Here is a 15,082-nt window from a genome sequence, read left to right as displayed (position 1 = left end):
TTATTCACTGTGTACAAAACCCCAAACATTAGTTCCTCTATACTTTAAAGCAAGGAAACTGAGAAATTTCATTTAGAAATTGATTTAATTTTTGCAGATTAATATATTGTTTTTTTTAAGTTTTCATAAGATAAACAGTGATTAAAATAATAATTAATTAAATTAATAATTACAATAATACTGAACCGACTGATTGAACATCTTTAAGTGCATAATCATAATCTTGCCATTAGGCTTTGCAAAAAACGTTGGTTTCTCAGATTTTTTTTTTAGATATGTGGGCGGGGCAGGGCCTGCCGGTAGGCGGGAGGCGCGCGAAAGGGAGAGGCGCGAAAGAAGAGGCGGGTGGGGGAGGGTCACAATAGCTTTGGATCGCAGTCATGGAGGTGACCGTCTGAGAGCAGCAGCGCATGGAGCAGCTTTAAAGGTATGAAAAGTAGCTTAAGACATTTAGTTTGTTATTGCCATGCCTTTAGGTTTCTGCTGAAAAGGAAATTACACGACAAAAAGAAATGTCAGTATTTTCTGTCTGAATGTAAGAAAGTTATTTCAAGATGAATGTTGATATTGGTTAGCTAGGTGTACCCTTGATAAAGCCCAAATGAGCAAACATTGAAATCAGAGTACTAAAATGTACGGGGGAATGATAACAAGACAATTTTCTCTAGATTGCTGATTTTTGCTGTCTTGTGAACAGCATTCCCGTGGTGACATTTATTTGTTAGCTGTTTTCGAGGTGGCCTCGACACCAGCCTGAGTTTTTTTTTTTTTTTTCTTGACACCAGCCTGAGTTCGAGTCCTTTGCCCAGTGTCTTCCCCCCTCTCTTTCTGCCCCGCTTTCCTGACATTCTTTACTGAGTCAATCGAATAAAACAGAAAAAAGCCAAGAAAAAGTACAAATGTTAAATTTCAGTGTAATCTTTAATGTAATCATGAGAGTTGATAGTGTGCTTTAGTAATTAACAAATATTTTTAATAATTTATCAAATATTTATATTTTATCATAAGCGTTTAAGAAAAGGCATACTGTATTTTAATTTGGAGTTGGTGAACACAGGGAATAATTAAGTCTTTAAATCTCTTTTTACAGAAAAGAAATCTTGCATTTGATATTATGATGGAAACATCAGGTAGAAGAAGAAAAAGAGTTAATCCTCAACACGATGCAGAACACTATATTAAACTGAAAACTGACAAGACTGGTCTAACAGAGCAATTCATCAGCCCATGCAAAGGTATAGTGTCATTTGTGTATTTTGATAATTACAGCACGCATAAACGCATAAATAGTAACACTTCGCTCCTGTATGCAAATTAGACATTCAGTACTGATAACCTTGCATTTATCAAGTGTTTATGTTATAGTTTTTTAATAGGCTGTGTAAAGAAGAGTAACTTTATTCATAAGTTTTAAAATGTCTTACAATTGGTGGAAACATTTTTTTTTTAAACTAGAGCAATATTTTCTTCTTTTAAAGGTCGTGGTGTAATTGCCTCACAGTTTTTCAAACAGGGGGAATTTGTTCTTGAATACCGTGGAGAACTTTGCAAAGCAGATCCTTATCTTGAAAAAAACAAGTTCAATGATACGGTGGAAGTGTTCTTATTTGATTTCAAATGGAAAGGAACCTCTTGGTGGTAAGACAATATTTCATGTTACAGTGTATTTTGGATCTATGCTATACTTAATACACTACTACAAATATCTATTATTTATGTAACATGCCACACAGTATGTTGATTTACTCCACTGTTGATACTTTTTTTTCTTCAAGCATTGATGCTTCTGTTGAAGACAAGTCATTAGGAAGGCTTGTGAATGATGACCACCGAAGGCCTAGCTGTAAGATGAAAACAGTTGAAGTTGAAGGAAGGCCACATCTTTGCCTGTTTGCCTTGCGTGACATTGACCCAGGAGAAGAAATAACTTATGACTACGGGAAAGCCGACTGGCCTTGGTGCAAGATGGTAAACTATTGCATTGCACTATTGCTGCACATGATGTCAAATAAGTCTAACTATATTTGATTTTGGCCCAAAGATATCACATAAACTACTGTTAAAACAGCTTAGATTTTAAACCTCTTCAAGTTTTTCTTAAACCTCTTCAGAACATGGTGTTTTTATTTTTGAGTTGAAATACAAAGTATGTTTTGTATTTCGATAAGATAATAGTATTTAATATCAGTGAATATACTGGTATGGTGGGGTGTGGTCTGTGGGGCCGATGCATTGGCTCATCACGCTGTCCTTGCATTAAAGCCTGTACTGGGTCCTTACTGACTTCTTGTTGTCATTTTGTACAGGACCCCACTGAAGAGCTGCTTCTGTGTTTGTTTATTGAGACGACAACCAGAAATAAAAATGTTGAGGGGTGGGGAGTAGGGCTCTAGCCACCTTGTCGGTCTTTTTATTTCTGGTTGTTGTCTCAACACACACAGCTTTTCAGGAGTGTCCTGCACATAATATGTTCTCATCAGTATCTAATGAGTATCTTATGAGTAGCCTTAGTTCAGTTTGCCATTTACTGTCCTCACTTAGGTTAAAGCAGAGTGTATTTGTGTTAGAAACGTCCCCAAAAGTTATAAATGTGAGGCCTAACGATGACTGTAGTTGGTGATGTTTTTGTTGTTGTTAGTATGGGTGGGTTTTAATAATCGATTCATTGATTAAAATCGATTCTGGCTTGGATAACGTGATATCGATTCATTAAAATCCAGAATCGATTTTTTTTTTTTTTTTTTTATATAAATGTATTTTGCCCAAAATCCTTCTCCTTCTTATTGGATTCAAGTTCACCTTTGAGTTCTGTGAGAATAGTTTGCAGCCTTGTCTTACTAGTCATTTCTACACAGACGCCATGAAATGCACAGTTGCGGGCACGCACAACACAAAGCACACGGTCAATTTAGGGGAGGCTTAGGTTAAAGCAGAGTGTATTTGTGTTAGAAACGTCCCCAAAAGTTATAAATGTGAGGCCTAATGATGACTGTAGTTGGTGATGTTTTTGTAGTTGTAAGTGAAGTCATGTCTCTGTTTTTAGGATAAGTCTACTCTAGAGATCAGCAACCAAACCGGTGATCTTCAACACTGCATTCAGGTAAGTGTTATGTTCTCATCAGTATCTTATGAGTAGCCTTAGTTCAGTTTGCCATTTACTGTCCTCACTTAGGTTAAAGCAGAGTGTATTTGTGTTAGAAACGTCCCCAAAAGTTATAAGTGTGAGGCCTAATGATGACTGTAGTTGGTGATGTTTTTGTAGTTGTTAGTATGGGTGGGTTTTAATAATCGATTCATTGATTAAAATCGATTCAGGTTTGAATAACATGATATTGATTCATTAAAATCCAGAATCGATTTTTTTTTTTATATATAAATGTATTTTGCCCAAAATCCTTCTCCTTCTTATTGGATTCAAGTTCACATTTGAGTTCTGTGAGAATAGTTTGCAGCCTTGTCTTACTAGTCATTTCTACACAGACGCCATGAAATGCACAGACGCGGGCACGCACAACACAAAGCACACGGTCAATTTAGGGGAGGCTTAGGTTAAAGCAGAGTGTATTTGTGTTAGAAACGTCCCCAAAAGTTATAAGTGTGAGGCCTAATGATGACTGTAGTTGGTGATGTTTTTGTAGTTGTAAGTGAAGTCATGTCTCTTTTTTTAGGATAAGTCTACTCTAGAGATCAGCAACCAAACCGGTGATCTTGAACACTGCATTCAGGTAAGTGTTATGTTCTCATCAGTATCTTATGAGCATCTTATGATTGGCCTTAGTTCAGTTTGCCATTTACTGTCCTCACTTAGGTTAAAGCAGAGTGTATTTGTGTTAGAAACATCCCCAAAAGTTATAAGTGTGAGGCCTAATAATAATAACAGTTGATGATATTTGTCAAAGCTGAGCCCAGGACAAACTAAGCTAAATTAGTGGTTTTAGCTAATAGCTACAATAAGCATAACAGTTACTGTTAGGCTGTCATTTGTTCGCATGATGCTTTTTCTTATACACGCAATACATTTATTACCCAACTAATTCAACAAAGTTCTGTCCATACAAGTACTGTGTAATTGAAAACACAAAGATTGTTCATTATTGTTAAATATGTCTGCTATATAATGAATTTCACAAGTACACTGCTGTGCAGTTTAGGTTTGTTTTAATATTAATTTTCATATCCCTCTTAAAAAATACCCTATGCAACCTTGTTTTCTAAATGACATACTATTTTTTTTCAAATGTATATCCTCAAACCAGTGATTCCAGTGTTGAATTTTATGCTATAACTAGTATTACTTTTACAGTTTAATATTTCCTTATTTGGTTTTATAGATATCAAAAATATGTTGTAATAATATGATACTTTTAGAAACTCAGTTTTTGTTTTTTGTCCATCCTTTAAGGCTGCAGTTCCTCCTATATTTGCCACAACATCATTACTTCAACCAGCATCTGATAATTGCTTCGTTGAATACTCAAAAAAGAGGTCCTCAAGACAAAAACAGGTGGAAAATGTTTAATGTACATGTTTTATTTATCTTTAAATAGCTCTAACTTTTAATCTGTCACAAAAAATACTTCTATCATGTCTTAAATCTTAAAGAGATGTTATTTTTTCCCCAAGGTCTCAACATATACAGAAACATCTTCTGATGAATCCGATCACACAGACTATAGTGATGCTAATTATGTTCCAGACACTGAAGGAAGTTCCTCTCAGCTAGATGAAGATGAACCTCTTTATCCAACTGCACAGAAGTCTCTGCCTTCTCTGCAATACCCCGATTTATCTCCACAAAAACTAGATAATTATTCAGAAATTTTAAATAAAGGCAATGGTGCCACAACTTTTAAGAAGAGGATCTCAAAAACTCCAAGAAAGAGAAAGCTCTCGTCCCACAGTGCAACAAATAGCAATGAAAGTACACCGAAGAAAAGCAGAACTCAACAGATTTTGGACTCGATCAAAGTGTTACCACCTTCAAAGTCTGGAAGTCGCCGTGTATATGATAAGAGAAACTATTGTTTGTTTTGTCTCCAGCCTACATCAAAAATTGCACGACACCTGGAGACTGTACATAAAAATAAGGAAGAGGTTGCTCGTGCATTTCAATATCCCAAAAATTCAAGAGAGAGGCGCAATAGGTTGAACATCCTTAGAAGACGCGGAAATTTTGCCCATAATGCCAGTGTTGTGAAGAGGGGGGCTGGTGAGCTACAGGCCTGCTATAGACCAAAGAAATCCACAGAGGGCATTAATTACATTCATTGTTATCACTGCCAGGGACTCTATTCTAAGAAAACACTGTGGAAGCACATGAGAATATGCCCAGCAAAGAAAGAAAGTGAAGAAGACTCCCAGAGTGGGAAGCAGCGGGTTCGATCCAAATGTGCACTGAAAACTGCTGTTGTTCGTGACATTGGAGAGGGCTTGAAAACTGTGATTTCCTGCATGAAATATGACGAGGTAACTCAATTAATCCAAAATGACCAACTTCTTCTTCAGTTTGGACAGCACCTTTATGATCTAAATGGTTCAAGAAAGAACAGACATGACTACATAAGGCAAAGGCTTAGGGAACTTGGGCGACTGCTGCTTATAGCTCAGAAGAATACCCCCATTCAAAAGGCAGAGGAACTGATTTATCCTGCAAACTTCAACCATTTGATATCTGCAGTGAAAGAGGTGGCTGGGTACAATCCTGAAAGAAATACGTTCCAGAAACCTACCTTAGCTCTAAAAATTGGCAACAATCTGGGAATTATCTGTGAGCTTGTAGAGACTGACAATTTGTCCTCAGAAGACGGAGACTCAAGCCTTGTGCAATTTGCCAGAGAATTTAAGGCTATCAAAAATTTTAGATGGAAGGGACTGATCACCAGAGGTGCAACAACAACCATGAAGGAGTCTAAGTGGAATGCACCACAGATTTTACCTTTAACAGCTGATGTCAAATGCTTGGATCGCCATATGGAGACTGTTAAAAGCGGTGCTGAAAGAATGCTGAGGTTGACTCCAACTCCATACAGCTATGCAATGCTTGCCAAAGTGACACTAGCTCAAGTGATCATTTTTAACAGAAGAAGAGAAGGAGAGGTATCAAGAATGGAGGTGTCCACCTTTAAAGACAGAAAAACGTCAGAAATCAATATGGACATGGCTGCTTGTCTGACCTCACTTGAGAAAAAAATGTGTGATTTCTTCACCAGAGTAGAAATCCGTGGAAAACGAGGGAGAGGAGTTCCTATTCTCCGAAAACCATCAATGGTCTCTGCAATGGAGCTCCTTGTGGAAACTCGTGAATCTTGTGGCGTCCCCAAAGAGAACATTTACATGTTTGCTAGACCAGGAGCTTTATCTGCCTATCGAGGAAGAGACTGTATCCAAATGTTGGCAAAGGAGAGTGGAGCAAAACACCCTGAAATCTTAACATCAACAAGGCTCCGAAAACATATCGCAACAATGTCGCAGGTGCTTAATCTTCAAGAAAATGAAGCAGATCAACTAGCAGACTTTCTGGGTCATGACATACGTGTGCACAGGCAGTATTACCGCTTGCCTCAAGGAACACTTCAGCTTGCTAAGATGAGCAAATTACTTTTGGCACTGGAGAACGGAACTGTTTCACATTATAAAGGCCAAACACTTGATGATATTGAAATTGACCCCGAAGGTAAGAGTGTAAATTTTATTAGGATGCTGTGGCGGAGGCGTGGCCCCGGGCGCAGCTGCAGGGGAGGAGTGCAGCAGAAGGCTCAACAGGGCGGCGCTGCGAGGCCGGTAAGAACAGCTGATGGTGTTTATGTACTGATGATGGTCTCCCTCCGCTGTTTTTATAGTGAGACGGGGAGGGGCGGCCAGAGGAGAGATCAGCTGGGCTCGTGAGCTGTCAGACTGTACGACTGAGTCAGCTGTCAAAACTCAACACTCAAAGCTTCAATAAATGTGGAAGTTGGCAGTACATACCTGTGTGTGCGTGTGTCTGTGCCTGGTGTATTCCACAAGTGGTGCCGAAACCCAGGAAAGTGCCGGTGGGGGAATGTCCGACCCACAGGCCGCGCCACCCGCCCAGCCTCTGCAATTCTTGGCGCAGATGCTAGCGGAGATGGCGACGATGAGCCGGGATCAGGCGGCCGACCAGCGTGCCCACCTGGCCGCGCTGCAGGAGCAGACGGACCGACAGACGCAAATTCTGGAACGGCTGGTCGGGGCCGCTGCCACGCCGAAGCCCTCGCCACTGTCGGTGGCGGTGCCCCGGATGGGGGACGGGGACGACCCACAAATTTTTTTGGAGACCTTCCGTGCCACGGCGGAGGCTTGCCAATGGCCGCGGGAGGAGTGGGCTCCGCGGCTGCTCCCCCTGCTGTCTGGGGAGGCACAAACAGCGGCCCTGAGTCTGCCTCCGGCGTCGAGGAGCAGCTTCCCGGACGTGAGCCGGGCGGTGGTGGACAGGCTGGGGCTCACCGCCGAAGACCATCACCGGCGGTTCCGGGCCTGTCGGCTGGCTACAACGGACCGACCATTCGCCTGGGCCCGGCAGCTGCGCGACGCGGCGGTGCGCTGGCTGCAACCGGGGGCATCGGAGGGCGAGACGAAGCTGGTGGACAAGGTGGTGCTGGAGCAGTTCACGGAGGGGTTGCCAGCGGAGACGGCGAGATGGGTCCGGTGCCACCGGCCCGCAAGCTTGGAGGTAGCAGTGACGCTGGCGGAGGACCACCTTGCCGCTGGAGCAGGGGAACCCGGGGACGCCGGACGGAGGCCGAACAAACAGGCCCCAGTGCCGGCCCCGAGGCGCCGTGTGTCGGCACCAGGGCAGGCCGAGCGGCTGCCGGCGCTGAGCCCCACTAACCCTTTCGCGGCGTTGGTGCCGTCCAGGGGAGCCGAGCCAAGTGGAGCCGCCCCCGAGCCACGGAGAGCAGCACAGACGCCGGGGCCGGAGTGTTGGAAGTGCGGGCAGCCGGGGCACCTGAGGAGGGATTGTCCGCTTATGGAAGTGGGGCAGGTGTTCCGCGTTGCTGGCGCCCCAGCACCCTCCCCCGGTCCAGGAGGGACATACAGTATTCCAGTAAGGACTCGAGGGGGTATACGCCAGGCGTTGGTGGACACAGGCTGCACGCAGACCCTCGTACACCAAAGCTTGGTTCGCCCCGGGGCATTGCTGGAGGCAGAATGGGTGGAGGTGAGGTGTGTGCATGGTGACGTTCACAGGTATCCCATAGTGCCGCTGTTATTAAAGTATAAGGGCAAAATGCATAGAGTAACGGCGGCGGTTAGCCCGCGCCTGTCGCACCCCCTGATTCTGGGTACCAATTGGCCGGGGTTTCATCAGCTACTGGGGCAGTACGCGGGGGTGCGATCACGACCGGAAGCGGGGTGTAGCGTGTGCGCGGCATTCAGCGGTGACGCGGGGTCGTCCGACACCGACTCCGGGGGGGAGGAGCCGGCGGGTCCCTCACGGGACGTCCCGCCGGCCCCGGAAGTGTCCCCCATGGGTGATTTCCCACTGGAGCAGTCTCGTGACGGCACCCTACGCTCAGCCTTTGACCAAGTGATGGCTATTGATGGTCACGTGGTGCGCCCTGAGGCCGCGCAGACCTACCCGCGTTTCGTCTTATTAAACGACCGGTTATATCGAGTGAGTCGTGACACTCAGACCGAGGAAACACACACCCAGTTGTTGGTGCCGCAGGGCCGCCGGGAAACGCTTTTCCAGGCGGCCCACTATAACCCCATGGCAGGGCATATGGGCTACGAGAAAACTCTGGAGCGAATAACGGCCCGATTTTATTGGCCGGGCATCCGAGCGGATGTGCGCCGCTGGTGCGCGTCCTGCCCGGACTGCCAACTTGTTAACCAGCCGGCCATACCGAAGGCGCCGCTGCGCCCTCTCCCCCTCATTGAGGTCCCGTTTGAGCGCATCGGCATGGACCTCATCGGGCCGTTTCACCGGAGTGCACGCGGCTACCGCTTTGTGTTAGTCCTGGTGGATTACGCAACGCGGTACCCGGAAGCAGTTCCGCTGCGCACTATCTCTGCAAAGAGTGTGGCGCAGGCACTGTTTCAGGTCATCTCCCGAGTCGGAATCCCGAAAGAGATACTGACTGACCAGGGCACGTCGTTTATGTCTCGTACACTGCGGGAACTGTACGAATTACTGGGCATTAAATCTATTCGGACCAGCGTCTACCACCCTCAGACTGACGGGCTGGTGGAGCGGCTGAATAAGACTTTAAAGTCCATGATTCGGAAGTTCATTAATGAGGATGAACGCAATTGGGATCACTGGCTAGACCCTCTGTTATTCGCAGTGCGGGAGGTGCCCCAGGCCTCCACCGGATTTTCTCCCTTTGAACTGCTGTTCGGCAGGAGGCCACGTGGGGTGCTCGACCTGATTAAAGAAAGCTGGGAGGACGGTCCGAGCCCCGCCAAAAATGAGATTCAGTACGTGTTGGACCTGAGAGCAAAACTCCACACTTTGGGGAGGTTGTCACGGGAGAATTTGCTCCAGGCTCAGCAGCGTCAGCAACGCCTGTATGACAGAGGGGCTAGGCTCAGGCAATTTTCACCGGGAGATAAAGTGCTTGTGTTACTCCCTACTTCCAGCTCGAAGTTGCTCGCCAAGTGGCAAGGACCCTTTGTGGTCACACGGCGAGTCGGGGACGTGGACTATGAGGTCGCTCGGTCGGACAGGGGAGGAGCCATGCAGATTTATCACCTCAATCTCCTCAAACTGTGGCGAGAGGTTGAAACCGCTTCTCTGGTGAGCTTGGTGAAGGAGAGAGATGAGTTGGGGCCTGAGGTGCCAAATTCTATCATTCCCGCCTCCCTCCCTTGTGATGACCATCTCACACAGGCCCAGAGAGCGGATGTTGTCGCGTTGCAACAGCGTTTTGCGGACGTGTTCTCCCCCCTGCCCGGCCGGACGTCCCTCATCGAGCACCATTTCGTGACGCAGCCTGGCGTGACGGTGCGTTCACGGCCCTACAGGCTCCCGGAGCACAAGCGAAAAATCGTGCAGAGGGAATTGGCGGAAATGCTGAGGATGGGAGTAATAGAAGAGTCGCACAGCGCCTGGTGTAGCCCCATCGTTCTGGTGGCGAAGAAGGATGGGTCTATACGGTTCTGTGTCGACTATCGCAGGGTGAACGAAGTGTCACGCTTTGATGCCTACCCCATGCCTCGGGTCGACGAGCTCCTGGACCGGTTAGGCACGGCCCGCTTTTTCACGACACTGGACTTAACCAAGGGCTATTGGCAGATTCCCTTGTCTGCCGAGGCCAGGGAGAAAACGGCCTTCTCCACTCCGTACGGTTTGTACCAGTTCGTGACACTTCCGTTCGGCCTGTTCGGGGCCCCGGCCACTTTCCAGCGTCTCATGGACCGGGTACTGCGTCCGCACGCAGCGTATGCTGCCGCCTACCTGGATGACGTGATCATCCACAGCGACACCTGGGCGGAGCATGTGCTGCGGGTGGCCGCGGTCCTGGAGTCCCTGAGGGGGGCGGGGCTCACGGCCAATCCGAAGAAGTGCGCGGTTGGACGGAGGGAGGTGCAGTATCTGGGGTACCACCTGGGGGGCGGGCAGGTGCGTCCACAGGTGGAGAAGACGGCGGCTATCGCATCCTGCCCGCGCCCCAGGACGAAAAAGGAGGTGAGACGGTTCTTGGGGTTGGCGGGTTACTATCGTCGCTTTGTGCCGGGGTTTGCGCAGCTAACCAGCCCCCTGACCGATCTCACTCGAAAGGGTGCCCCGGATCTGGTCCAGTGGACGGGGCCGTGCCAGGCGGCGTTTGTGCAGGTGAAAAAGGCTCTCTGTGGGGAGCCGCTGCTTCACACTCCTAACTTTTCCCTCCCTTTTGTTCTGCAGACTGACGCCTCGGACAGAGGGCTGGGAGCCGTTTTGTCCCAGCAGGTGAGGGGGGCTGACCGCCCTGTCCTGTACATCAGCCGGAAGCTAGCGGAGCGCGAGCGCCGGTACAGCACCGTGGAGAAGGAGTGCCTGGCCATCCGGTGGGCGGTCGGCTCCCTGCGCTATTACCTCCTGGGACGCTCATTCACCCTCTGTTCGGACCACGCCCCGCTGCAGTGGCTCCACCGCATGAAGGATGCCAACGCCCGGATCACCCGGTGGTATCTGGCGTTGCAGCCCTTTAAGTTCAAGGTGATCCATAGGCCGGGGGCGCAGATGGCGGTGGCCGATTTCCTCTCTCGCTCGCGGGGGGGAGTTGGCTCGGCCGGACGGCTCCCCGGCCTCGAACGGGCGGTGGGGGTGTGTGGCGGAGGCGTGGCCCCGGGCGCAGCTGCAGGGGAGGAGTGCAGCAGAAGGCTCAACAGGGCGGCGCTGCGAGGCCGGTAAGAACAGCTGATGGTGTTTATGTACTGATGATGGTCTCCCTCCGCTGTTTTTATAGTGAGACGGGGAGGGGCGGCCAGAGGAGAGATCAGCTGGGCTCGTGAGCTGTCAGACTGTACGACTGAGTCAGCTGTCAAAACTCAACACTCAAAGCTTCAATAAATGTGGAAGTTGGCAGTACATACCTGTGTGTGCGTGTGTCTGTGCCTGGTGTATTCCACAGATGCTCTAAAATATAATAATTGATTTTTTTTTTTTAATTATTAAATGCTCTGGAAACCTTTAGAAAAAGTTGATCTGGAAAATTCAGATAACTCAAGCGATGAGAGTGAGCCTCTTCAATCGGCTCTGGAGGCAATAAAAACACCAGAGAATGAGACAACGGATCAGGATGGAGACAGAGGGCCATGGACTTCTTCATCTCCAGGGACGTCTTCATCTCCAAGGACTTCTTTCAGTCCTCCCTTGAAAAAGGGTACTGACCAATTTGTTTTGGCATAAACATAAACTTTATACATTGGCACAGAAAAATAAATATGGTTCAGTGAATTAATGAAGTGAAAAGGTGATAAATAAATGACGGTCACGATCATCAACTCTGCGAACAAATAATTTAGAATTCATCCAATATGCACAATTTTGCTTTTACTTTGAACAGGCTTGTGCCTACCTTTAAATCTTTTTAGACCTGTCTGTTGTCCACCTCATATCAGATCGTACCTTAAGGTCCAAATTAGACCTCTCAGCCGCAAAAGAATCCAGGTCATGGCACCAATTATTAAATTCATTTCTTTGTATTCTTTTAACAGCGAAGAAAGACACGGCTCAAAGTGGTCTAACTCAAAAAATGATCTTTAATTTTACATTTTCCGGAAAATGGAGACTGAGCACACAGACATCAGCTCAAGTCTGAAGCAGCAGCAGGCAGTCTGGTTATTTATATACTTACTCTAGACGTCACGCACACTTTAAGTTTCGATCAAACACTACTTAGTTTCACTTTCTGCCTGCAGCTCATATTCTTTGCAAAAGCATGCAGTTTCCTATCATCTGATTATGTAGCTTGTCAGTGCAGCTTCTGCCCTTTTTGAAAATTAGCAGTGTGTAACATACCCTTTTTGAGGAAGGCAACGCTGGCCATCTCTTATACGTAAAAGAATATAATCAGCAAATAAGCACTAAGAATATATATATTAAATACATGACATTATTCATTGAGTAGAGGAGGAAAACATTTGATATTGAAAAAGTTTTAAGCAGTGTATTGATGTCTGTTTTCTTTTCTTCAAAGGCAACCGAAGTAACGCCAAATGTAAGTGGGAAGATCATAAGGTACGTGCAGTTGAAAAACACATGATGCGTTTCATCAACACATGCAAGTTGCCTCAGAAGCTGGACTGCACTCAATGCATCAATGCAGAACCCTATGCACTGAAAGACAGAAACTGGACTGGGGTAAAAAATTATGTTAGAAATCGCATTACTGCCTTAAAAAGAAAAGCTTGTGCAAAGGACTGAGGGCTGTTTGTGATTTCAGTGAGTTAAAATTTCCTGTTTCTCTGGTAAAATGGTTCTGAAGATGTTTTGAAGACGTTGCACTCCAAAAATTTCAGGTTCAGTAAGCAGGTGTAAGTTTGTTTCCTAAAACCTTTTGTCATTCTGAGAGGAAAAAACAAATCTTTTCAAGTTGACATTTTTTTCTTAACATGGTTTTCATTGTGTCCACTTCGCACTGTATGAGATGTATTTGGAATCAAAGTTTTTTACATTTGCAGGTAGAAGCACTTAATGAATTGTGCAGATATTTTGTTGTTTCTTTGTTGCTGCAAGTTCCTGTGTATACATGAAGTGCATGTAAAGTGCTAAAAACAACACGGTAGAAATAAAAGAAGCAGAATATTTAAATGTTTCTGTGGCACAATAAGTTGTGATTTCTTTCATAATAAGTAATGACCTGACTTTGAAGTTCTGGCAAATCCATTGGATTCTGTCAAGTTAGCAGACCTAATTGCAATGAATATTGTTAGGTTGGGTAGAAAAAGATGGCTTTTAACATTGTGACACTGAGCAGCAGCAGCATCCTAAAACATTTCTAGATGGTTAAATCATAACATTACCTTGTACTTACTTTGATGAAGTAATATCCCCAAAACTGAAGTTATGTGTGTATTGCTGAAGACCGCAAATGGAAGTAACGACCCCAAAAGTGGCATAACATAATTTGTGTATGTGTGTATTGCTGAAGACCCCAAGGGGAGTAACGTCCCCAAAAGTGGCATAAAATAGTTTGTGTATGTGTGTGTCGCTGAAGACCCCAAATGGAAGTAAGGTCCCCAAAAGTGGCATAAAATAGTTTGTTTATCTGTGTATCGCTGAAGACCCCAAAGAGGACATTAAACATTCCCAGTCCCCAATGGGAAGGTAAAAATACTGTCTGGACAAATGTTGCTTAAAATGAAAATCTCAAGTGATTTTTTATTTCTGTGGTCTTGGAGGAGTAAAACTGAGTTGCCAGCTTGCTTCTAAACCATACAGAAAGTGGTGTCCCCAAAGGGTGGGAGTTAAGATATGCGACCCCAAACGGGACTTAAGCGTGTGTGTGTGTGTGTGTGTGTGTGTGTGTGTGTGTGCGCGCGCGCGTATGTATGTATGTGCGTGCTTGTTGAAGTAGAGCAAAACATTTGTGTGGACAGTTTTTTAAATACATGCCATCTCTGTGATCCGTCAAAACATTGTGTTCAGGTGTTTAATGTCTTTATGTGATTGTTTACTTTTTTTTTTTTTTTAAATGAATGTATTTTTCTTGACATGTCCTATAGCAATATACGAATGTAATCAAGGATGTATTCCTGTGGTTGTTTAAGTGCTTTGATGTGATTCTATTATCGAAAATAAATGGTTAAATAACCAAATATTTTGGACTATTGGGGGTACATTTTTGTCTCTTTAGGTACGAAATAGGTTGTCACTGGGGGGGTACCCTCATAGGTACCCTATTGTACCCTTTTCAAGAGAACATTTCTGTACTATAGTTTCAAGGTACATTTATGTCTTAGGAAAGTACATGATTGTACCTCAGATGGTACAACTTCATAAGGTACAAAAATGTACCAAGCCTAAAGGGTACAGAAATGTCCTTCAAAAAGGAACACCCCCAGCGACAAGCATTTGTACCCTTTTTGGTACACTTTGGTACCCGTATTTCTGAGAGTGTACTATGCTGTATCGATTCCCCCCCTACTACTACTAATTGTTTCATAAATAGCTTCTTGCCTTAAACCAGAGGGAATTTTTAACTTGGAGGACTAATGTTTTGCATTCAAACCAAATGCCGAACGTTTATTTTATGTTTATGATTAAAATAATTAAATAAATAAATACATGTTTAACAAAGTAATGTAAATAAAATTTGTCAATTTCATGGCATAGAAGGGAATTTTCGTGGCTTAGTGGGACGCTTGAAAAGAGCCATTGATTAAATTGTCCACTGGTTCAAATGTGTGACTGAATACTTGAATAAGGCAAATATTATTAAACCAGTTAACATTATGAAATGTAAATATAAATACAATGTAAAATTCCGATGACCTTCGGTGTTAAAACATTTGTATGAAGTCTAATTAGGTCTGTAATAATTTAATTAACGTTAATAACCTTTTCGTGTCTTTTGACGCTGATGTTTAAAGCTCAGAGCCGCGCGGGCTTTTTTTCTCCTCGGGTTGCCGGCGA

General features: G+C 45.2%; 1 protein-coding gene and 1 long non-coding RNA gene across 2 annotated transcripts; both read left to right on the top strand.

The window, feature by feature from the left end:
* The first annotated feature begins 334 nt into the window (after positions 1 to 334).
* LOC146707298 (histone-lysine N-methyltransferase set-1-like) lies at positions 335 to 4,622 on the top strand. Its single transcript, XM_085458625.1, has 7 exons — positions 335 to 427; positions 1,091 to 1,235; positions 1,479 to 1,638; positions 1,776 to 1,968; positions 3,044 to 3,100; positions 3,669 to 3,725; positions 4,403 to 4,622. Exons 2-7 carry the CDS (start codon positions 1,115 to 1,117, stop codon positions 4,517 to 4,519), a joined length of 705 nt encoding a protein of 234 aa, XP_085314751.1. The 5' UTR covers positions 335 to 427; positions 1,091 to 1,114; the 3' UTR covers positions 4,520 to 4,622.
* A 6,986-nt stretch (positions 4,623 to 11,608) lies between these two features.
* On the top strand, positions 11,609 to 13,262 carry LOC146707297 (uncharacterized). The gene is made up of 2 exons (XR_014920813.1): positions 11,609 to 11,828; positions 12,645 to 13,262. It is a non-coding gene; the product is annotated as an uncharacterized LOC146707297 (long non-coding RNA).
* Positions 13,263 to 15,082: the final 1,820 nt, after the last annotated feature.

This window comes from Copadichromis virginalis, linkage group LG6 (genome assembly GCF_057382275.1).
Source record: "Copadichromis virginalis isolate Kocher_CV1m ecotype Utaka linkage group LG6, C_Virginalis_male_GT1.1, whole genome shotgun sequence".
Classification (NCBI taxonomy): Eukaryota; Metazoa; Chordata; class Actinopteri; order Cichliformes; family Cichlidae; genus Copadichromis; species Copadichromis virginalis.
The sequence above is the reverse complement of the archived record's forward strand: the minus strand, read 5'-3'. Positions and strand labels throughout refer to the sequence as shown.